General features: G+C 43.4%; 1 protein-coding gene across 13 annotated transcripts in view; it reads right to left on the reverse strand.

The window, feature by feature from the left end:
- The window catches only part of PIAS2 (protein inhibitor of activated STAT 2), a 31,167-nt gene that overhangs the window by 5,709 nt on the left and 2,198 nt on the right, over positions 1 to 23,260 (reverse strand). For 11 of the 13 annotated variants that reach the window (XR_005630322.1, XR_005630325.1, XR_005630327.1 and 8 more), the window contains exons 2-11: positions 12,841 to 13,315; positions 10,515 to 10,599; positions 9,830 to 9,880; positions 9,645 to 9,735; positions 6,164 to 6,298; positions 4,023 to 4,128; positions 3,397 to 3,470; positions 2,422 to 2,582; positions 1,685 to 1,818; positions 1,068 to 1,239 (exon numbers count right to left, since the gene is read on the reverse strand). Coding sequence is in view for 5 of the 13 variants with exons in the window: in XM_039733328.1 (XP_039589262.1) it covers positions 1,068 to 1,239; positions 1,685 to 1,818; positions 2,422 to 2,582; positions 3,397 to 3,470; positions 4,023 to 4,128; positions 6,164 to 6,298; positions 9,645 to 9,735; positions 9,830 to 9,880; positions 10,515 to 10,599; positions 12,841 to 13,315 (1,484 nt within the window). In the remaining 8 variants the exon portion in view is untranslated. Of the gene's footprint in view, positions 1 to 1,067; positions 1,240 to 1,684; positions 1,819 to 2,421; positions 2,583 to 3,396; positions 3,471 to 4,022; positions 4,129 to 6,163; positions 6,299 to 9,644; positions 9,736 to 9,829; positions 9,881 to 10,514; positions 10,600 to 12,840; positions 13,316 to 21,538; positions 21,648 to 23,260 lie in introns of those variants that run through there. The other 2 variants (XM_039733329.1, XM_039733330.1) reach the window with 1 other exon arrangement.

Here is a 23,260-nt window from a genome sequence, read left to right on the forward strand (position 1 = left end):
CTGCTGAAAGTGGTTGAAGATGACCAACTACTTGCTCACCAAGGACCACAGAGACATTCCTGTGGACTAGAGACTCACCACACCTGCTCATTACTTCTGAAACAGAAGGGGAACCTTCAAAACAGAAGGGGATTGGGTTTATTATTATTATTTTAGTACAGGTCATAAGCCACTACACAGAGAGACACAGACACACACCTCATGCAGGCAGCAACACTAACTGATGAGCCATTACTAAAAGCTGAGCTTGGAGCAGTGAGTGCTGCTGAGCCTGACCAGGGGCCCTCACTCCCTGCAGGTCTGGGGTGCCCCATGGGCCAAGAGCAGAAACATGGGAGCCACAGGCAGCACCCAAGCTGAGGTGCACAGATCAGGACAAACGGAAGGTCTGGACAGACAGAAGGGCACAGCAGCAGAGAAGCTGGTCAAGCCTGGTGCTGAAGTCAGGCCTGACTACAAAGGTGAAGGAGTTGCCAGAGGACTTGGGAAGTTGCTGGTTGTGCTAATCAAGGTGCAGGACTGACTGATGACCACAGCCAACAACAGCATCCAAGACATTCCAGAATTTAACAGAGAGATGGAGGAAAAGCCCATCTTGATTCAAAACAGCAAAGTGGCTCCCTTCCAAGACTGACAGGATGGATGAAACACACAACACAGTCTCGTTCCCTGGGCACCAGAGCAGATTAGATAGAGGATATAGCAGACAGCAAGAGAAAAGCCTTTAAGATGACACTAACTCAGTAAGAATGCTTGAAGTTCCTCCACTTGGCATAATCTACTTTCCAGGAGAACACTGACCACTAGCTTAGTCAGATTCCTTTTCTATGGAGAAATGTCCCTGCAAACACAGCAACAGTCAGCGCAAAAAAAAAGCTCTTTTGTGAAGTGAAAATCTATTTAATAGTGTTTTGCCTGTACAAAGTTACTGCATCAACAAAACCTTCTACAGGAGAGGCCTAGACATTCCCCTCTGCAAGTGCAGAGCTGGATTCCAAGTACATTTCTCTACAGATCAGTTTAGCTGAGACATTACAGAATAACAACTAACTTTAAAATTGACAAACCCTTTGGTTGGGCTCCCGTGTATTTCAGACATAAATATGCACTTCCTTTTGGCTGGAGGATCTTCCTCTTCATCAGAAGAGCTTTCTACTGTCAAGTCGATAACATCAACCTTCTTCTTGTTTACCTCACTGGCCACTGTCACGGAACATGGTTTGCTAACAACACTAGAACCTGAAGAAGAAAATAAAACATCATTGCCCTCCAAAAGCTGGTGATGTCAGCAGTTTCTATTTGCAAGAGAACCAGGAACCCAGATCCTGTATACTAGATCAACCTCCTGGCCATTACACATAATATTTTGCCCCAGTACCTGCTTTATGACTCTTCTGTGTCACATTGAGACTACTAAAGAACAAACTTTCATTTTCACTTTTAATTTTAAGGATGTAAAACAAAAGCAACCTTTCACTTTCTTAAGTGCTGTTATAAAGAGCAAAGACCAAGACCAAAAATGCACTCTTAGAGATACAACCCTTTCTTTTCTACCTTAAAGCTTAAATTATAAGAAGGTTAGCCCTCTACAAAACAAACACCAACATCCACACGCATTATCCAAGCTACAACTAAGTCTCCAAGATTTTGTGCTGGTTTGCAACCAGTACCCAGATGTACATACTTTCTATTTTGGTGCACTGTGGACTTGACACTTTCACAGCTTCTTTCTTTGGCCTCATGGGGCACCAGGAGCCATCTTCCTGGAATTTGATCTCATCCACATCAGAACATTCATTAAGGATTTCCATAAAGAGGCTGAAAAAATAAAAGTTTCACTTTTGTTTCTAAGTGACATTTTTATTCTAAGTGAAAAGGAGACACGGAAAAAAAGATAATTATGATCACCTTCTACCCACTGTGTCTCCTCTCTCCCTAGTTCTTCTTTACCTGAAAGCCAGTAATTACAGCCTTTGCAGATATCAGAAAATAAGATTATCCCAACCCATTCATAATTCACTCCCACACTACTGCAATGCACAGATTTCCATACTGAAGCAGAATCCATCACCTCTTGAACCAAGTTAGACAATTGTTGTAAGTTAGAAGTTACATTTTGAAGTTTACACCTTTTAGAGATAGAGTCATTTAAAAAGAAGACCTGTCCTTTTATGTTGCATTTATATTTATATTTCTCCAGAGGAAATACAGAGACTCAGGAGGTTGATGGTGCAGTTAGGAGATGAACTTACATTGGTCATTATGGGAAGAGAAACTAACGGAATCTAATGGTTCCTCCAGTCTGAAGTATTTTGACAAAAAACAGGATGAAATGGCTAAACTTCAAGTCACAAAAGTAGCTACTGAGTACATAATGAAACATTTTAAGAAATTGTGTAATCTGCAAAGCCAGTCTCTTACCCATCTAGTATGAGGCTCTCGTAAGCTGCCTTTTTGTCACAGACAGGGCAGATCCAGGTAGGCTTCTTTTCATTCATTTGAAGATAAAGAGCAGCATCAAAACATTGCAGGTGTGTGCAAGTCACAGCCCGGCATGGGATTGTCAGTCTCATTTTTCCCAGCTGCAGGAGATGCATTTAAAGGGTGTCAGAGCAGAAGACAGAGAAACAGGCCTGAATGGTTAACATTGAAACCAGAGGCACTTGGTGAAACAACTCTTCCTGCTCACTACAGAAGTGCCTGGGGTTATGGGTGCTGTAAGTAAATCCACCCCATCACAGCACCCACACACTGCTCCTAAAGGAAAAATTAAGCCCTGCTCCAAGGCCTCACCACACTGAGAGCAGTCAGAAACACTTCTAATGAACCTGAAACAACGTTATTTGCAGGATTTCATTTTTATTAAACAATCAACTGAAGTACCCACTTCTATAATTTTCTTTTAACCCAGTATTTCAGGCGTCTTCCTGAGCTCCAGGTACTTGGTACACTCAGAATGACCAATTTCTTCCTGGGAAGAGAACCCTCAAGGCAGAATTACCTTGTTATAAGGTGATCACCTATTTTTTTGTTTGCTTCTGCATCTGCAGTATAGGCAAAGCCACCAAGATGAGGAGAAAAGAGGTTTTAATTATCATTCCATCCTTTAATTATTCTGTCAGCCTGCCTGATTAGCCTCAGCACATCAATATGGGAGATTAATCCTTCTACAGGCCTCACTATACACAAGCAGCAGCTTGACTCTGCATCACAGCTGAGGCATCCAGTCCTAAACCACAGCTGGGTTACTGCTGCTTCTCCCCACCATTTTATCTTAGCTTGCTAATAAAATACAAAACAAGTGAGGTTCCTAAATTAAAACCTTTGAAAAGCAGCCCAATTCTGCACGACAGATGAAAATATGAATATCATCTAGAAATTGCCAACCATACTTACAGGACACATCAGAGAGACACGCAGACTGGTTGTGGCAATCTCACTATCAGGATCTGCAGTTAGTTTTTCTTTAACTATTAAAATAAATAAGTTGTACACAGAGGTCATTATTTCAAATGCTAACCTTGATTCAACAGTACATTCACCTTTTTTCAGCTATCTAAAAATATTAATCTAGGAAACTAGTTCATAAACAACAACACTTTCACTACTTATAAGCAACTGGCAAACTGCATCAACATCAGATGTTGTTTGACTGGAGATGCAGTAAAACCACAGAGAGCAAACTCAACCCAACATGTCAACAGATAAATAAACCATTATGAGTAAGTGAGGTACAGGTGAAGACAACTCAGGACATCTATCTCCACCTCACAGCCCAGCACAGCAAGGTGTGCTTGTGGCATTCCCATAACCACATTTCAGATGGGATGTTTGGGTATGCTCCCTAAAAACCTCCACTGAAAAAGAGTGTGATGCCTCACCAACAGCCAAGGGAACCTGCAAAACCCTGGGTAAGGACTTTATTCTCAAAATAAAGCAAATCTCTTCTGTATTACTAATTCTAGTTTTAAACAGCCACTAACCACCCTCCGAAAGTACAGACAGGCAAGTTAATTACTTACTTAGTGCTCTGGAATGATCAGGATTTCTGATACCTTTCATTTTTAACCTCTGCAAAAGCATAGCTGAGGTGAGCTGGCGAACCAGATACACAGACATGGAGTAATTCTACAAAAACAAGTATTAAAGATTAAATGTTGATTTCATATAATACTCCCACTATGACAACAGATGACTATTTACATAAGTTGTAGCATACAGTAAAAACAAAAATGTGACCTTTTGCTTAATCAATAACTATTAAGAGCATTGACAGACAACTTCAATTCTGTGGAGGTCCAACATTCTGCCAGAATTCTCTGGCCAATCGGGTCTAATTATCCTACTTATGACTGAACTAAGAGGTAATTTCACAACCAAGAGACAGTCTGAGCTCTTCTCCTGGAAAGATCATATGTGACACACTCCATACATATAATCTTTTAAGAATTTCTCACTTTTTGTCTCCTTCATCTTCCCTTTTTTTCCAGTGTCAGTGGGGAGCTCAAAGAATCAGGTGACGAAAGATAAATAGTGTTTATGGTATAAACAACAGCTTCAGATGGTACAGAGCTGCCCCAGTTTCTCTGTACCTTTTCTTTAGCTTGTTCTGTACTTCTAAGCCCAGCCTTGTTACACCATGTCCATTCCACTGAGGCTGGCTCTGTTCCCCAGCATTCTCCACTCCTCCCTAACTCACACCACTTGTCAGCTTCTTTTGTTCACTGTTCACTCCCACTTCTGGGTCACAAATGAGAAGTCTGCAAGCCCCAGTGCTGCAGGATAATAATGGTTTCATCCATGTAACAAGAACAACCCGTGACCTCTTATTTCCACTGCCTGGCAGCCATCTTCCCATGGCTCCTGCACTGCCTCAGTACTGCACAGGAACTTCAACTCCTACAGCCCTGCTCCTCCTTTACCACCTATAGGAAAATCTGCTCTTACCTAGAGCAGCAGATAAAGCATTCTAATTGCGCATGAAACCACTAAGAAACTCAGGTTTTTCGTTTTTTTTTTTCCTTAAAGAATGGCCAACTGTTGCCTTACAGAGAGGATTCTAGAGGCTCAAATGCATGAAACCACTAAGAAACTCAGATTTTTGGCGTTTTTTTCCTTAAAGAATGGCCAACTGTTGCCTTACAGAGAGGATTCTAGAGGCTCAAATCTGCCCAGCACTGAGGGGTTTATGCCCCCTTGGCTCAGCAGCCCTCCAGTACCAGCCCAGTCCATGCCCACAAGCCCTTATGTGACACCCCATGCTGGTCCCCAGCGTCTCACTCTGAGGATGAAAAGCAGCAAATTCTGGCCCCAGCCCTAAACTGCACAACTCGCTTCACCTCTCAGGCCAAGGGCAGGATGTCCAAGCATTCCAAGTCATCTGCTTCCATCAGAGTATATTTTGGCAATATAGGGAGGAAAGCTAGCAGGCCTCAGCATGAGAGGCCAAGACCACACACAGGACTGGAGCCATTTTAAGATTCTGTGCTTTGACTAGGAAGCAGTGGCTCAGATCTTTGTCTCCATCCCTGTTCTAGAAAATTATCCTTTGATGTCATCACTGCCCTTCATTTATTTTCTGAACATTACCTTTCAATCCAATTTCTTCTTAAAATTTTAATATAAAAGCTTATACTGGAGTCTCTTTGAAATTTGTGGTATTTTTAGTCCAGAGAATTTGATTTTGAATAAAACCTCGTAGAGAAAACTACTTTGATAACTACATCCAGAATTAACACAGTCACAGATAAGGAATAAATAGTTCTTGACAACAGCTGAAAGGGCGCTGCAACAGTTATTTAAACCTAGGATGAAGCCACAATTTCCTTGCACACTCCTTTTCTTTCCTTAATAAATCTACAGGGGGATTTACTATTCACACCACAAAAAGAGTTTGTTAATTTTGACATGTATTTCAGGCAAACTCTAAAAGCAGACTTTTGAATGTGAACCCTGCAAGAAAATCTTTCCATCTGTATGTAAATCCCACATGTGTTAGTGAAAACTACCACAGTTCTAGAGCAAACTTTGTTTCCTGGTACTGATAGCAAGTACAGCCATCTAACAAAAAACACTTGCCAGCCACATCAGGCAGCAGGGGAGCAAGAATGCTCAAAGAGGTGATCTAGATGACTTCCCACATGCTACAGAACATACAGGTTACCTTTCCAATTTCAGAAGCCCAAGAGATGGAAATCTGGTTTGGGACTGCTGATGACAGCCTAACTAGAGAAGTGATATTCAAGGGACGCCCAGGTCGCTTCTGTTCAATTCCATTTTTTGGTGGTGGAGCATACCCCTGTGGAAAAAAGGACAATGGATGTGTTACCCAGTCTCCCCAGTGTACTCTGAAACTGCTGACACATACTCGTTAGTTTTAAACAGATCTATGAGAAGGAGGCAAACTTAGAGGCTCTCTAGACCGGAGAGCAAAGCCAGCATTTATTCTGAGAAATATCAGACTTTCACAGGAGACACACAGGAGTAGTTCACAGGAGACAAACACAGTTGTGAGGCATCTGTTGTTCTAAAAGGCTTTTACAGAAGCACTGGAAAGGTGAAAGAGAACACAGTTTGGGTCTAGGTAGGTTCACGGGAAGAGTAAAAGGTCATGTGGATGTTCTGTCCTGTTTTTCTCCATGCCCTACTGGAACAGAGTGAAACATTACAAGGTCATAGCCTTAGTGACAAACAGAGCAAATAATGAAGACTTAACTCAGTGTTTCACACACTGAAAACACTTTACTGATTAAGAAACAATTACACCTTGTTCCAGGAGCTCCACATCCCCTCAGTGACTACTTTGCCTCGTTAGCTACTGACCCCATTAGCAACAGGCGTCACCTGTCCTCTGCCAAGGCCCCTGGAGAAGGACTGCACATGGAGTCCCAGCTGTATTTAAGAGATCGTGGAATCAGAGTGGTTTGGGCTGGAAGTGACCTTAAAGATCATCCAGTTCCAGCGCCCTCGTCACACAATAAGCCTGCAGCTTATTCCTCTCACCCTGCATCTGTCACGATGACAACGAGCCAGCCTGACACAGCCACCCTGAGAATCCCTGCTCTGAGCTCCCAGCCAGCCTGCAGCCACTCATCTCAAACTCATCCTGCACCTGAAGGATGCCAGCAAGATGCAGCTCAGCCTCTTGCACAGAGCACATTGATGCACTTCCAGACAGCGTTGTTTTAAACTAAAAACTCACCCAGAAAGGATATGCTGAAGAAAAAGACAAGTATTTCTTTAACCAGAGAAATACACACACATTCACAATCTAGTGCTTAGTAAAGGAGTTACTTTGAAAGATGCTAAGTCTGGGAATAAAAACAATAATAATTTAAAAAAAAATACATATATATATAGCCTCTTCTGCTCACTAGCCCAGTATGCCATGAGGGCTTTATTCCAGAACACAGAGGCAGCAGACATATGGGAACTGGTGACAATTTCACATTTAAAACACAGAATTATTTCAGAAGAGAGTGAATGCACGTTCTCTGACATTTCTCTTTTTTTCCCCAGAGACAGACTCTGCAGTGCACATGCTTTGTTTCAGTGAAGCTTTTAGTGTTTTCTTCCACAGAGCTTATTCTTGAGAAAAAATTCATCCATAGTCCTACAACAATTTGGAACCCTCCCCTCCTGTCCTTTTAGGAGCATTCTGCTTGCCTCCCAATCAACATGGCCTGGCACTATTTACGCAGGCTGCCAACAAGAGTGGCAAGAAACTGCCAGTATTATTGGGGCCTTGAAGTCTTCCATGGTTCTTCAAAGAACCACACTACTCAAGGCAGGTTTCATCTGCTACAGCAAGGAAATTAATCAGAAGAAAGCATAACTGCTCATTTATCTGGCTTTTCCCAGTGACACAGATGCAGGATACAAGGAAACATGATGTTAACATAAACACAGTCCCATGCAGTGCTGGCACACAAGCTGCATTTCTCTGAAGCTTCTGGTAAGGATTGCAAGCAAGGAGATGACCAAGAATAATTTACAGACCAAGAGTAATTTACAGAATAATTAATTCCTCTGCAGAGGCGTGAACTGCCCTACCAGGCAAAGACAGAAGTTTATTTATGCACTGTGCAAGCAGGGAAAAAAAGCTGGCATCAGAGGTTAACTAACTAACACTACTGCAATGGAAAACAGTGGGCTTTGAGCCAAAGAAGTTACCTTACACTTCCTGCAACAGACAGGAAGAGCCCAATGATGCAGAGAGAGACCAAGTGAACAAAAAAAGTCTGCAGAAACACTCACACTGAGACTCTATTTGTCATTCAGCTCTCAGTGAATGAGGAGGGGAAGTTGCCAAGGCAATGGTGATTTATTCACTTTCCCACCTAAGGTTCAGCTGAACAGATTAAAAAATCATCTTATCATGTGCAGGAAGAACCCTAGCGGATTTAAGTCTACAGCTAAGTAATAATCCAAGATTAGTAGTAGTTTCTGCTACAACTGTGACACCTTACACACAAAATGGAGAGCACAGCAGGGTGTAACCTATATTAGCAAGAGACAATCAGCTGACACTGATGCTCAAAAGACAACATCAAATTCTTTTTCGTTGCTTGCTGAAAGACAATCTGAAGACAAAACCCTCAAAGTTATTACACAGAATGTAACCAGCATTTGCAGACAACACTGACCAGAAAACTTGAGAAAGAAACCTTTTATAACGTGAAGACTGAAGTAGGAGGAAGAGAATCTAAGGAGCCTCATTTAAGCTGAGCAGAGGCAAAACTAAAAAAAACCAGTCACAGTTGCATATGGGAGGAGGGAGGGTACAGGACAATACATCTAACATACCAAGGTGGTTAAAACAACCTGAAAAAGAGGTTTCACACTTCTCTCCACGGTATCTTTCCAAACCCACTACTGAAAAAACCCTCTGTTCCATGACTTTTACCACACTTCATAGCCTCAAGAAGTATTTCTGAATGGTTTGTGCAAGAGTTTCTCTCTGTTCTACTGAAAGAAAAAAAGAGAGAAACCCATTCCAGAGATACTTTGAGAATGAGAGAGCTTTTCCCTTTCTGTCCATACCCAAGCCTCCAGATGACCCTGTGACTATGGACTAATTTTTGCAACATCAGACACTCCTGAAGCGTGACTACCAACATTGTTCTGTTAAAGTATCAGCAATGTGCCAGGAACCCCAAAACGCATCTGTTCTTCATCCCCACAACAAACTGTGCTCTAACCAGACAGATGCAGAGCAGTGCACAAGTGGCACACAAGAGGCTGATGCCATTCTCTCAGAATAAGAAGGAACTCAAGCCTCTCACAAATACAGGCAGCCCACACAGCAAGGCCTGCCACCCTCAAATAAACTCAGTGTGAGCACCTGTGAGAAGGATTCTCCACGCAGACACCAGATTGTTTTTGAATTATTTAGTTACGTTAACAGCAAAAGGCAAGGTTTGCTGTAGGGGGCTTAATCACATTTAGTCTGCACAGTGGCTGTAATATGATTAACAGTAGTAATGGCTATCTCATACAGCAAATGTACAGATTCCAGGTCTACATTAGAGAAATCTGAGTGATAACAAACAGCTTGACTGTTTTGGCAAGGTAACACTACAGAAAAACACATACACACTCCACAAGTCACCAAGAAGCTACAAATACATACAATACATACTTACTGGTAATGGGAACAGCTTCCCATTTACTTTAATGCACAAACTATTAGGATAATTATCCTCTTGAGGGCAGCTTGTCTCTGCTAGGCATAGCCTGTATCCATAGAAAAAGAAAGCATCATTTTCAAGTGTCCCCACGAACATCCATCAGCCAATTAAGTTTTCAGAGAACACTGCACAAAACGTACCTTAGCTGAACTTGGACCGTGTAATCTCTCCTGCCTCCAGGCAAAAAGTCCCTGTGACAAAGAGAAAGGAAAAGAGAAGTATCCATTTAGCAGGACTCATATGGCAGCCATACAGAGACACAACTGACACACCTGCCCCAGCATCGCTAAACTTTGCTCCTGTTTTTGTTTTATTGAGCTATGAACACGTTACAACTGACATTTCTGTTTAAGTACTCCCAAGTTACACAGGACTTCAGGATCAGCATCCTCCATCAAGAGGTCACAGCAACAATAAAGCAGGATGCTGCCAGGGATGAAAAAGCACCTATGAATTTTCATAGTTTTCAACATCAACCCTGGAAAAAAACAGGAAAGCAGGCTTCCATTCCTGCAGCCAGAAGGAATGTAGGGAAGCTTCCAACCTCTCTAAACAGTGACAATTATTTGAAACTGAATAATTGTTAATTCTTTAACAGGGTATGATTTTCACAAAATGTGCACAAATTCTGTGCACAGTTGTTCCTGAAGGAAACAGAATATAAACTCAAGAGTAACTTCAGTGAGGAGTACTCAAGAGTAATTTCAGTGAGGATTATCACTCTGCATCTGCAGAGTAAGTGATGCATATGGTGCCAAAACCTCACACTTTCTCCTGCAATCTTGCAGAAATTTACCTACACTATACCACACTCTAACTTCTTACCTGGAAATACAGATTTCTCTGACCTGCTGAGGTGTTAAAGCAAAGATAAAAAACTTCTCCTGGAACCTCTGAATACTGCTCTGTACTAGAAGAAGAAAAAAAGACACAAAAGAGGTTAAACCACAGTGATTAAAGACGTTGATTAAAACAGGATCTGCCGTTTACACCTGGAACAACACATTAAGTCACTCAAATGGTGGTTGAACTGCTTGTAACTGTTAACAAAAAAGCAATGGAATAAATCTTTCATTAAACTACATTCAATGGTTTAATATCACTTTACACTTCAGTACTAAAGCAGCTTGGCAAACTGTGTTACAATCCTTTCTCCCAAAGGAGAAAGGTTCAAATAAACACACAACAAAATATTTAATTGGATACCTGACAAAAGGAATACCACAGAGATGCCTACAACTACTGTAAGGTACCACAGGAAGAATATGTGCACCAGAAGTTATTAATGGACAGCTGAAAAATTCAGAAACAGCTACAGGTAACAAAATCTTTGGGGAGGAAGGGAGGGACCACAACCCTTCAAGCCAGAGAAGCCAGCTAGACTTCATGTCTGGAGTTACTCTTTAATGGCATCTGACAAAAAAAAAAAAGAAATACAATGTTCACACCAGAATACAACTTGTCTGTCAGTGATGGGAATTGGCAATATTTTCATATTTAAAGTCCACAGCAAGCACATGTCACTCTCCTACTTCCTTTAAAATTGAAGCGGCATTAAAAATTTTGACCTGAAATAAAGGCCAATTAAGCACGTCCAATTTAAAATAAGCAGCAGGGAGGACAAATGCAAAAATAGCACAACTAAACCAAGCAAATTTAGAAGAGTTGGACTGTCTTGTGCTCTTGTACACTGTGACATTCAGGGGGGATTGTTTTCATACCCAGAAAAAAAACACATGAAAAGGAGGCAAACATGAAATGGAACCCAGGTGGAGCAAACACTCACCAAGTTCTTCAAGCAATTCCAAACAGATACAGTGTGCACGTATGCACACACACACCACAGAGCACATTTGATATTTAAGAATAATACTTGAACACATGTAAAAAAGACAGTGGAAATATTTCGTTATTTAATTTGGTGTGGGTTAAAACTAAACCCCAAACTTACACTTGTGCTCTCATATTAGTGCAAAGGAATACCACACTCTTCCCTTCTTAAGCATGAAGCAGTGAGGTGGACTATACTCCTAGCTCTCTGACTTAGCTGTAATTTAAATACTTAACTCTCAAATGCACAAAAAAATGAGTGTCACTATGCAGAAAGTGAAGTGACAACAGGCACTGTAATTACTGTTTATTGGTAAAGTTTTCTGCTTTAGGTACTGGAGGATGGCAAGTGATCAGTTCATCCCTCACTGACTTATGAGTCACAGCCTAAAAATCTTTATGATCAGTTAAGAAACAAAATTGTTTAAGAGGATGCAAACTATTTTATAAACATGTTACTAAATAGTTAGGGAACATTTTTTGCCATGTAAGGTAAGCCAGACTGAATTTCAAGACAGAACATGTAGCTCCAAATAATTCAAAATGCCCAAGACTGAGGCACTTGGGGAAGAGAAATCTGATTTCAGGTCATTTGGAAGACAATGTCCACTCCATATTACAACCTACAGTATATTGCAACTACTTTCAGGCTGAGAAACTTCACTACTCTGAGCACAACACTGAACATTGCAGCACAATATATTTCAGTGCCAGATCTCAGAGCCTGCAGAATTGCTGTGAGCGAGATAAGGGTAAAGTAGCAAACCAATAAACTTGCTCTCTTTACCCGGCTGCAACTTGTAAATTACTGACCCCGAAATCCTTTTTCTGTTACTCCTGACAAAACTGTCCCTCATCTGCACTAAGCAGAAACTTCAGGTCCAAATCTTTCAGCCAAAAGGTGGAGACTCAGACTAGGTATTAGGAAACATTTTGTTACCAAGAGGGTGGCCAAACACCAGAACAAGGCTCAAGGAAAAGCAGTCAATGCAGTCAGCTATCAGTTGGACAATGTCCTTAACTATTATTCTCTAACTTTTGGTCAGACAGTTGGATGATCATAGTAGGCACCTTCCAACTGAATAACCCTGCTCTCTTTAATATTCAAAAGAGAAATCTTTAATCGTATTACTTTTATAACAGAAAGCTATTTTCTGAGGTTTTGCACTTTTGGGAAAAATAAGGAAAAGGTAATGATATAAAAGGAAAGGAGTTTCCATTTGCCCCAGCAGCAAAAACCCACTGAAGTCTGGGCTCAGTACTGTCAGAAGCAAAGCTTATTTAATGAATTAAGCAAGCTGCAGAGGTATTAAACACTTACCTAGACTCGTGGGTTTAATGAGCACGTCGAGCACATCGTAGAAAGGTAAGCTCTTCAGCTGAACATCAGGATGAACAGGCGGAATCGGGGGAGATGGCTGCTGCATCTCAAAGTGGGGCTTAGTGTCTTGGAGGAGCACGGAACTGACAGGCGAGGAGGGAGACTGAGGCGTGACTGAAGTGGAAGGGAGTGGGTGAATGCCCGCGACAGCCAAGTCAGGCTCGACTGGAGAGGAGCTGCTGTCCAAGTTGAACGCTGCAGGTTTTATAGCCGATAAATCCGACAGTCCCTCAATCGTCCTTGGGTACCGACGCCTATAGAGTTCTCGGATTTTGATCTGAACTGCTGGGCTGCAGCCGCTCTTCAGTAAGTGCAGTGCCCTCATCAGGAGGTCATGTTTGCGCCCACTTTTATTACGTCCAGCAAACCCCAGCAGCACTTGCAGTTCAGAAACACGAAAACTTGATACCATATTCTAGGAAGGAAAGAGAGAAAAGCACAGGTGAGCCAACAGCACCCCAAGGAGGCCTTTTCAAGGAGTATGGTCCGGCATCTTTCATCATCTAATCTGACAACTTGTTACTTGGTTATGGGTACTGCCCACACCTTCACAGAACACAAAAGTACTGTTAGTTTAAAATGAAGAAACAAAGCGTCCAGGATGCAGGTTGAGTTTGCCCACAAAAGATTTGTTTCCACACTCAAACAATAGTAACAACAAAATCTTAAATTCACAGCACAAGCACATGCTGTACCACAAAGAATCTGTCTCACTTTGTGGCACAAAATACCAAACAAAAAAAAAATCGAGTAAAATCAGTGTTATCACCTGTCTTCCAACACATTTTAAGCACTTCCTTATTTTATTTCTTAATTATGACAACTTCAGACTCAAGGACTGGAGATGAAGGTGCTAACAGAAGGTATGAAATAGCGGACATCTGGGATTGTATGTATTTTTAAAAACAGTTCAGAAGTGCATCTGGACTCTTATTAAAGCTTTGGGCATTGATTTTAACTCAAAACTTTTGACTTTACCTTCCAGGTCCTTACTACACAGAGTTAACGCTCATGTTCTGACACACATCTGATCTCAGCTGAAGTTTTAACACAATTTTTGACCAAACATTGAGTCAGTCACCAATAAAGTCACAATCCCCCCTGTGTCCCTGGGTTGTTCCCTATTCTCTTTTTAATATTGTGAAAACTATTTTGGCAGTAAGACCAGTGAATTGTATCAGACGAAAACTGAACTTAAAATCACAGAATCATTTAGGTTGGAAAAGACCTCCAAGATAATGAAGACCAACCATTGCTCCAGTACTGCCAAGGCCACCACTAACCCATCTCCCTAAATGTCACATCCACACTGCTTTTAAATCTTTCCAAGAATGGGGACTCCTCCACTGCTGTGGGCAACTTGTGCAGGGTGGGACAATAGCCTCGGTCAAGAAATTTTTCGCAGTATCAAATCTAGACCTCCCCTAGAGTAACTTGAGACCATTTCATCTTGCCCCATTCCTCGTTACCTGCGTGCAGAGCTCAGCTTCCCCCAGCTCCCTCAGCCTCTCCTGGGGCTCCAGCCCCTTCCCAGCCCTGTTCCCTGCCCTGGACACGCTCCAGCCCCTCAGTGTCTCTCTTGTGCTGAGGGCCCAGAGCTGTCCCAGCACTGGAGGTGCCCCAGCAGGGCCAGCACAGGGGACAGGCACTGCCCTGGGGCTGTGTCACAGCCTGGCTGGGACACCATGGGCACCTTGTCCGCCTGGGCACAGGCTGACCCGAGTCTGGGCACATGCTGTCCCTAGTCCAAGTCAATGGCAACACAGCAGGACTAAGTAGCCAGGACCTGCCTTCTCAAGGGCCACATTATTTATGCAAATCAAAATGACCATCTAGAACACCATGGCAGAAACCTCATCTGGCACACCCTTTCATCGTCACTGATGAGACAGGGCTATTGCATTTCAGCCCCTGATTTTCAACATTTCCAGACAGCCCATTTGGATCCAGTCACTATTCTGTCAAGAAGCTGTTCTGAGTAGAGATAACACAGCAGCCTTCACACAGGTATTCCCCCAACACCCTGTCTATAAATGCACCATGGACACAACAGCCAGCAAAAAGTCATATGAGCCACCGAGTGGCTCACCCAAACTTCTGAAGAGGCCAACAGCAGATGTCACCTTAACTTCATCCCAGCAAATCCCCTCAACAACAAAACAATACAAGATGGAGAATGTTAGTTTCCTCCTGGCATTCCCCTTCTACTTTTCCTTGCACTCAGTCAAAAACAGTGACAAAAAGAAAGTGTTCCAACATTCATAAAAAATGGATTGAAGTACTGTAACAGCTTTATAGTTATGACATAAAAGAGAAACTGTGTTAAAAGATAATACTAGTATTCATGAATTTACAGAAAACGTCAGGTTGCATGCTTCTGTAGATAACTGCATAAGCTTGATAGCAACGCCAGCTCCTTTATTTCAGATGCAGGCAGTAAGCATGATGCTGGATTTCATAATCACAATGCAAATGAGTAAAATAATCCTTTACACAGAGATTATGGAAACAGCATGTATTGCAAAATACTGTCTACTACCCTGCCTGCAGCCTTCTGTGCATTCCTGCAAGTTAATCAAGGTGAAATGTGCAGTCAGTCGCGCCTCGACACAGCTAACATTTCATACAAAAAAATTTCACAAACTAGCACTTTGTTACAAGAGGGACTTCATTTTACTAGAAGACATAGCCTGGCTTCAATACCATAGTCATCAAAATTTTAAATTAACACCCACATTAAAAATGCTTGCAAATATAAAACATATACACTGTTTTGTCCACCAATGTAAAAATGTTACACAGGCTTTAGAAAGAAGACTTGCAAAAAGCAAGATTTACAGTAGTATCTGAACAGCAGCTTTTTCAACACTTTCCCTCTAAACCTGTTTTTGCTTTGCCTTTAAAACAATAACAAACATGTATATGAGAACACACCTGCCAGGGCCTAAAGGGGCTCTGGGAGAGCTGGAGACGGACTCGAGGCAGTGGATGGAGGTGCAGGGCACAGGGAATCGCTTCCCACTGCCAGAGGGCAGGCACAGATTTTGGGACGTTGGGCAGGAATTGGTGGCTGGGAGGGTGGGCAGGCCCTGGCCCAGGGTGCCCAGAGCAGCTGTGGCTGCCCCTGGATCCCTGGCAGTGCCCAAGGCCAGGCTGGATGGGGCTTGGAGCACCCTGGGATGGCGGAAGGCTTGGAGCACCCTGGAAGGCGTCCCTGCCTATGGGGGTGAAGCTTTACGGTCCCATCCAAACCAAACCTATGATTCTGAACTTATCTTTCTACTCTTTTTACAAATATAGAGTGGACTTTCATTATCATCACTAAACTGTTATGTTTATAGTTTTTATGTATGTCTGAGAACATTTATAATCATGGTGCAAGGCCTTGCACCTTTCCAACAAGCCCTTACCAAATTACTTTTTTTTGGTTTCCCAGCATATTGCAGAAGACTGCAGCCTCGTTATTAATATGCTTTTCGCATCACTCAATTACGATTAGACATTCAAGTTGTGTCATGTAGATGACATTTTCTCCTAAGAAAAGTTCTTTATAGCTGCACAGCCCAATAAAAAAAGCTTTTTTAACACAAAACCAAAGCCATTTTAGTTTTAACTTTACTCCATGAACACAAAGTAGTTCGACAGAACTCTAAGGAAATCAGACTGGGTAATTCCAGCACTTTTATATTCCAGAAATATTTTCCCCCTGAAATTCATCATTGAAGTTTATAAGAAGTTTCATAGGTTTTTTTGTTTCTTACTGTTAAACTTTAGCAACCATGATTCATCAGCAGAAACACTGTTCTAAAACATTAAGACGTAGGTGTATCTGGAATGGCATTAATTTCCCTGGGAGGATGATGTTAAGGAGCCCAGGAAATGCTGACATACCTCTGAAATTAAGGGGCAGGCGTGTTTCAAAGCAAAGTAAGGGATCAAACATCTCTCCAAACAAGAGCTGTGTGATTCTCCACACTCCCCTGCAATATTAACAGTTACTCTACATCTCTCTCTCTTCATATACATATATATTTAGATATGTCTCAGTGGAAGATAGCTGAAAATGCCTCTTTAATTCTTGATACATGCCCTACAATAAGCAGCACCAACTGTGGCTTTAAGGCAAGTACTGCTCGAGTGGCCAACTGGACACTTGGACGCAGAAGCAATCCAGCCCACTCAGAAGTACTGGTCAGCTTGCCCCTGAGAGCTCAGCTTCAGCCCCACTGGATTCCAGATAATCCCCACAGTGTCTGAACGCTCTGTACAGGAGGGACACACCAAGGACAGGTTCCACAAATCCTCACTCCTGACTTTAAGCCCTTTCATGGACACTCAGCAAAGTAGTATATTTGTGACATCTTCTGCAGCAGATCTGCATCCCTGAAGACTTCCAGCAGGCTAGGAATGGGCAATGATAGTAAGGAAAAACAACTTGTGTCCTGGGATGGTTGAAGATCTCTCTGCTGAGTGGAAGTGTTTTCTCAAACTGATGTAACCACAGATAAAGAAATGCAAGTCACAGGGAAAAATGAAGATGCCATTATTGAAATCTGTGTCAGTAGTACAGGACAGCAAAAGCAGCTCTAAAGAAAACCACAGTCAGTGCAAATCATAACCACCAGATCCTCAGTATTATGGAGATTTTCCTCTGCACAGACTCTAGTCTGGCTCCTTAATTAGGAATTAGCGCCAAGGTTGCATGCTCTTAATAACAACAAAAATTCTAAGTTAAACAAACACAAATATTTAAGACATTCAAAACAAAGCTTAGCCATTTCATTGCAGCTTCTTTTTTAGAGTACCCAAAAACTCATTATCTCCTTCCTCTCCGCAGCACTGCATCTCAGCACAATCAGTTAATTGTTAATGATTTTACATAAACAAACTTTTAAGGTGTCTCAATAAACATCAATGATCTAAAATACCAACTGTGAACCTATGGAGCACACAGGAATTTCGTGCAGACAGAAGGTAACAGCACATTATCACAGGCTCTTAGGAGTATTTTATCAGCATTTATGTTATTTAATACACTCAATTTAACTACAGCCTAAGGATCATGACAGTACCAACAGCAACTTCTCACATCTATTCTGTTCACCATCTTAAGTTTAACCCAGATCATTATGAGGAATTTGATTTCTACATCAAAAACTGGTCGGCATAGACAACAAAATTATATTAACACAGTTAAAATAAAACAGTGTTTGTCATTGACCTTGAGGAGGACATATGAAAACAGCTCTCAGCATTTTCTTGTTAGCAATTTAACATTAAGCACTGCTTCACCTGGTAAATGTGAGGCAGTCACTTACACTGTTCTTCCAGACTGGAAAAATAAAGCAAGTGAAGTGGAAAGGCACCAAGTCTGGTATGAACAAGAGATCTAATGTATAAAAGAATGAGTCTTCAACTTCTGTATTTTAATATGGTATCCGAACAACATTTTTCCTCCCATTTGAATCGTGTGTCTTCTGTACTGGGTGTGCAAGAGCAAAAAGTAAAAGTGGGACCTACTTCCAGCATTTATAAACATGATTTTCCAGTAAATTTTGCGCAATCTCTCCTGCCAGAAAGGATATATTAGCACGCTTCCACCTCTTCTCAACCAAATAAGTTCTTTTCCACAATGGCTATTAAACTGATCACAAGTGTCACAGATTAGTTTGGGCACAGGCAGAGCCATTTGCCTATAAAGAGCCTTCTTTTTTGCCCCACAAAGATGACACTAACAAATTACTTCAAAACGTGACTAAACACGAACTACGAGACTGATGCTGTCACCTAAACTAGAGATCTGTTTCAAAGACTGTGTGGACTCCACAGTTTTTGTTTCCATTTTAGAGTCAGGACGCCAGCAGAAACACAGGGGGCCCAAGAATACTAAATAATATGTAATTGATCCTCTTATCTGCAGTATTTTGTTGAGATTCAACAAGCTTCAAGCTAAATCTTGGAGAGCTCAGAATCTGTTGGGAGCTGGAATTGTTGTCTCACAGATGGCTCTCAGAAGGAGGTGTAGCTCCCCACTTCTGGGCCAATTCTGCTCAAAAATGTCATCTCTGGCCTCCACACCAGACTGATGATTTCTGTTCCACATCCGCCTGTGCCTGAGTAATTCCTTCATCATTTACTGGGCTGCTCTGGAGAGGGGATTATGGATAAAGGTAGGAGCCAGGTTTAAAAAAACATCTGTGAACAGCAGCTCTGGAAATGGTATCTCAAAACAATCTATAACTAGACACTTACGCTCTCCCCATCTTCTGAGCCACTCCCTATTACTCCAGAAACCAGTCATCTACAGAAATCAATAAACACTACTAGCTAATAAAAGCTTCATCACATGGTCTGGAAGGGTAAGCCTTACACCAGACATTTTCACCAATATATTGAAAAGCAGCAAATCCTTTAACAAAACTGAAGATTTCCAAAAGGCCTGATGTAACAGTAGGTTTCTTGAAGTCTGGTTTCTTTCACTACAGTCTCTCAGTTATAACCCTTGGGTCCCAACTCCACAGAACTTTTACTGTCAAGATAGAGAGGATACCAGGGATAGTCCTAACAGATATTAAAATGCTCCTTTGCCCAGGAAAATAAAAAAAAAAAAAAAGAAGAAGAAAAAAAAAGCTGTGCCTGTTTCCCTCAAGAAACAGGGTTTAAGAGAGAACTCTGATCTCTTGTCTTCAGACAGTCCTTAACAAATTACTAAAATAAATTCCACTCTCAAAATGGCCCAAGTGGCCTTTTATAAAGCAGGTAGAGATGACATACTACAGGAAACTGCAGCAAACAATACGGCCATAAAAACACTCAGTAGGTTGATCTATAAAGCAGCCATTTCAGATCACACCTAAAGGTCAATTCACAAAATCTGCTGGGGGTGGGAGAATCTCTCCATCTTTGGTGAGGAAGATTTGGTTGTCTGAAAAAAAAAATTAAGCCTCAAAACCAAGTACGTGGTATTCAAGCAGACACATTCAAATGCATCCTCAAATGCAAAAAGAAAAAAGGAAAAATTCAGCCATGGCCTTGCAGATGTGAGGCAGACAATTACATTCTCTTCCAAAAATTACCTAGAGCTTTCCCACAACAGGCCATGAATTATTATCAGATGGATACTGAACATTTATAGAAGCTCCAGGCTAACAGATTCATCTCACAAGCACTCCAGTTTACAAATAAGATGAATGGGAATCTCAATGATATGTCTTCCGAATTTATTTTTTTTTAAACTAGTGGCACCACTTGGGTGATGAAAAGGCAGCCCTGCAGTTGGCTTGAATCTCAGTTCCCTTTTCCCTCCATACTTCCTGCATTACATCTATCTATGCGCCTCAGTTTCTTGTAAATTTTAAAGGTATTCAGGAACCGAACGCCCTGAGGGAGACTATCAATACTTATGGATATCTAGATAAGCGATTACAGCACTTTGGGAGAGACAGATCACAGCTCCTCCTCAAGACTGGAGAGGAAGAGATAAAAGAGTCACCACTGGCACAAAGTTTACACTGGGGCTTCAGCCAAACCCTTTGAGAAACCCTGGCATGAGGGCTGAGAATGGGTGAAGATATAGAGCAAGAAAATGCATAAACAAAAATACATTTAAAGGGGGGGAAAAAACCCCAACACCACAAGGCTCACCTACAAAAAAAAAAAAAAAAAATCCAACAATTCCTAAACCTAAAACTGAGACAGAGCACGGTTGTCCTCAGACAAAGAAACTCAGTTCTTTCCGCTGTATTTTCATAAGTGAGCTCCTCAGTTCCACCACCACTGTTAGTGCTGGAAGAAGCCTCAGCATGGGAAATTCTCTGGCGGCTGCAGCACATTTCCCACTGGTCACACCAACACCAGCTCTTCCTCTCCACTAAAGCCCAACTCACAGTGGCTCCTATTTAATCAGCTTTTAATTCCCTCCTGTAACAAAGTCCAGGTGCGGGGGAGCGGCCTGCACGCAGAATTCCCACGAAGAATTCCACTTCTGCGGCTGTGGACGCTGCTGAAAGACAGCCTCCCTCTTCCACACAAAAGTAACAGCGGATTGTTCAGGAAACAGGAGGAAAAGCACCAGCTATGCAGTCGGCTCTTTGTGTACACACCTTAACAAAATGAAAGGACACGCACGCACACACCGACAAATCTGCTACAGAGAGCCCACCACGACAATATGAAATATAATGAAGCGAAGACAAAACAAGTCTGAATAGCGACACTGGGTTTCATGCAGGGCAAGCACAGCTTTCCCGGATGGAAAGCGGTCCACGGATTTCCAGAGATTCCACAACTATCAGCATTTTTAACAGCCCGGTGGTTATTCGCCGCCCTCCCTTCAGCCGCACGGAGCGCGGGGCCCAGCAGGAGCCGTTCGAGCCCTGGGGCCGCTCGGCAGCGCCGAGATGGCTTTTAAAATGTCGGGAGGAGAGCGAAGAACCTCCCCGGCGGCAGCAGCAGCAGAACCCGCGCGGCGGGGACGGGGAACCAGGCACTGACAGGGAGGGTCTCCCCAGGCAGACCCCGCCGACCCCCGGCCAGTCGGGGCGGGCCCGCTCCTTCCCTCCCACCCCGGGGATGGTGCGCACCCCCCAGCACCGACATCTTGCTCCCGCCGCCACCTCTCTCCCTCCTTCCTCCTCACCCGCAGCTCCTCGAAATCCGCCATTTTCTACCCGCCGCCGCCGGGCGCCGCCGCCACCATCATCGTGCACCCGGAGCGCGCTCCCGGCACGTGACGGGGAGGGCGGTCCGGCGGGAAGGGCGGCAGGGAAGGGCGGGGGGACCTGAGGGGAAGCTGGGCTAGAGGGGTACAGACACCCCGGGAACCCTCAGGAGAAACTGGGCTCGAGTGGTACTGACACACCAGGAACCCTCAGGGGAAACTGGGCTAGGGTGCTACAGACACACCAGGAGCCCTCAGAGGAACCTGGGCTAGAGTACTACAGGCACACCGGGAGCCCTGAAGGGAAACTGGGTGAGAGTGGTAGAGACACACCGGGAACCCTCAGGAGAAACTGGGCTCGAGTGGTACTGACACACCAGGAACCCTCAGGGGAAACTGGGCTAGGGTGCTACAGACACACCAGGAGCCCTCAGAGGAACCTGGGCTAGAGTACTACAGGCACACCGGGAGCCCTGAAGGGAAACTGGATGAGAGTGGTAGAGACACACCAGGAACTCTGAGGGGAAACCGGGCTAGAGTGGTACGGACACCCCGGGATAAAGGGTGTCCGTTTTCTCAGAGGAAACTGGGCTGGAGTGGTACAGGCACACCGGGAGCCCTCAGGGGAAACTGGGCTGGAGTGGTAGAGACACACTGGGAACCCTCAGAGGAAACTGGGTGAGAGTGGTACAGACACACCGGGAACCCTCAGAGGAAACTGGGCTGGAGTGGTAGAGACACGCTGGGAGCCCTCAGGAGAAACTGGGCTGGAGTGGTAGAGACACACCGGGAACCTCAGAGGAAATTGGGCTGCAATGGTAGAAACACACTGGGAACCCTCAGGGGAAACTGGGCTAGAGTGGTAGAGACAACCGGGAGCCCTCAGGGGAGGCTGGGCTCGAGTGTTAGAGACACACCGGGAACTCTGAGAGGAAACTGGGCTAGAGTGGTAGAGACACACCGGGAACCCTCAGGGGAAACTGGGCTGCAATGATAAAGACACACCGGGAACCCTCAGGGGAAACTGGGCTCGAGTGTTAGAGACACACCGGGAGCTCTGAGAGGAAACTGGGCTAGGGTAGTAGAAACACACCGGGAACCGTGAGGGGAAACTCCCTCACAGTGCTCAGACTGGGAACTGAGAGGGAAAAGTAATCCAGCTGCATACACACACGCCCGTAGGTACCGGCCCCAATTACACGGTGCTCCTGCAGCAGCTCCAGGGTGCAAAGAATTCAAGTGGCTCTGGAAATGATCACAGAATCACAAAATAAAGATGATCTCTGGAGATCACCCAGACCAAACTCCTGACAAGGCAGGGTCACACAGGAACTCCAGGTGGATTTGAAATGTCTCACAGAGGGACACTCTTCGACCTCCCTGGAACCCCTCTACCAGAGCGGTGCCACCTTCAGCATAAAGAAGTTCCTTCCTCACGCTGAAGTGAAACTTCTTGTATTTCAGTTGTGACCATTGCTCCTCATTCGGTTGCTGGACACCACTGAAAGAGTCCAACACCATTCTCTGGCCACCTGCCTTTAAGATGTTTATTTGCATTAATGAGAACCCCTCTCAGTCTCCTCTAGACTAATTATGCCCAGGTCTTGCAATCTCTCATCACAGGGGATGGTCCAGATCCCTCATAATCCTTGTGCCCTGCACTGGATATTCTGCACTAGCTCCTTGTCTTTCTTGTACTGA

Source organism: Passer montanus, unplaced genomic scaffold, assembly GCF_014805655.1.
Source record: "Passer montanus isolate IOZ18808 unplaced genomic scaffold, ASM1480565v1 scaffold86, whole genome shotgun sequence".
NCBI lineage: Eukaryota > Metazoa > Chordata > Aves > Passeriformes > Passeridae > Passer > Passer montanus.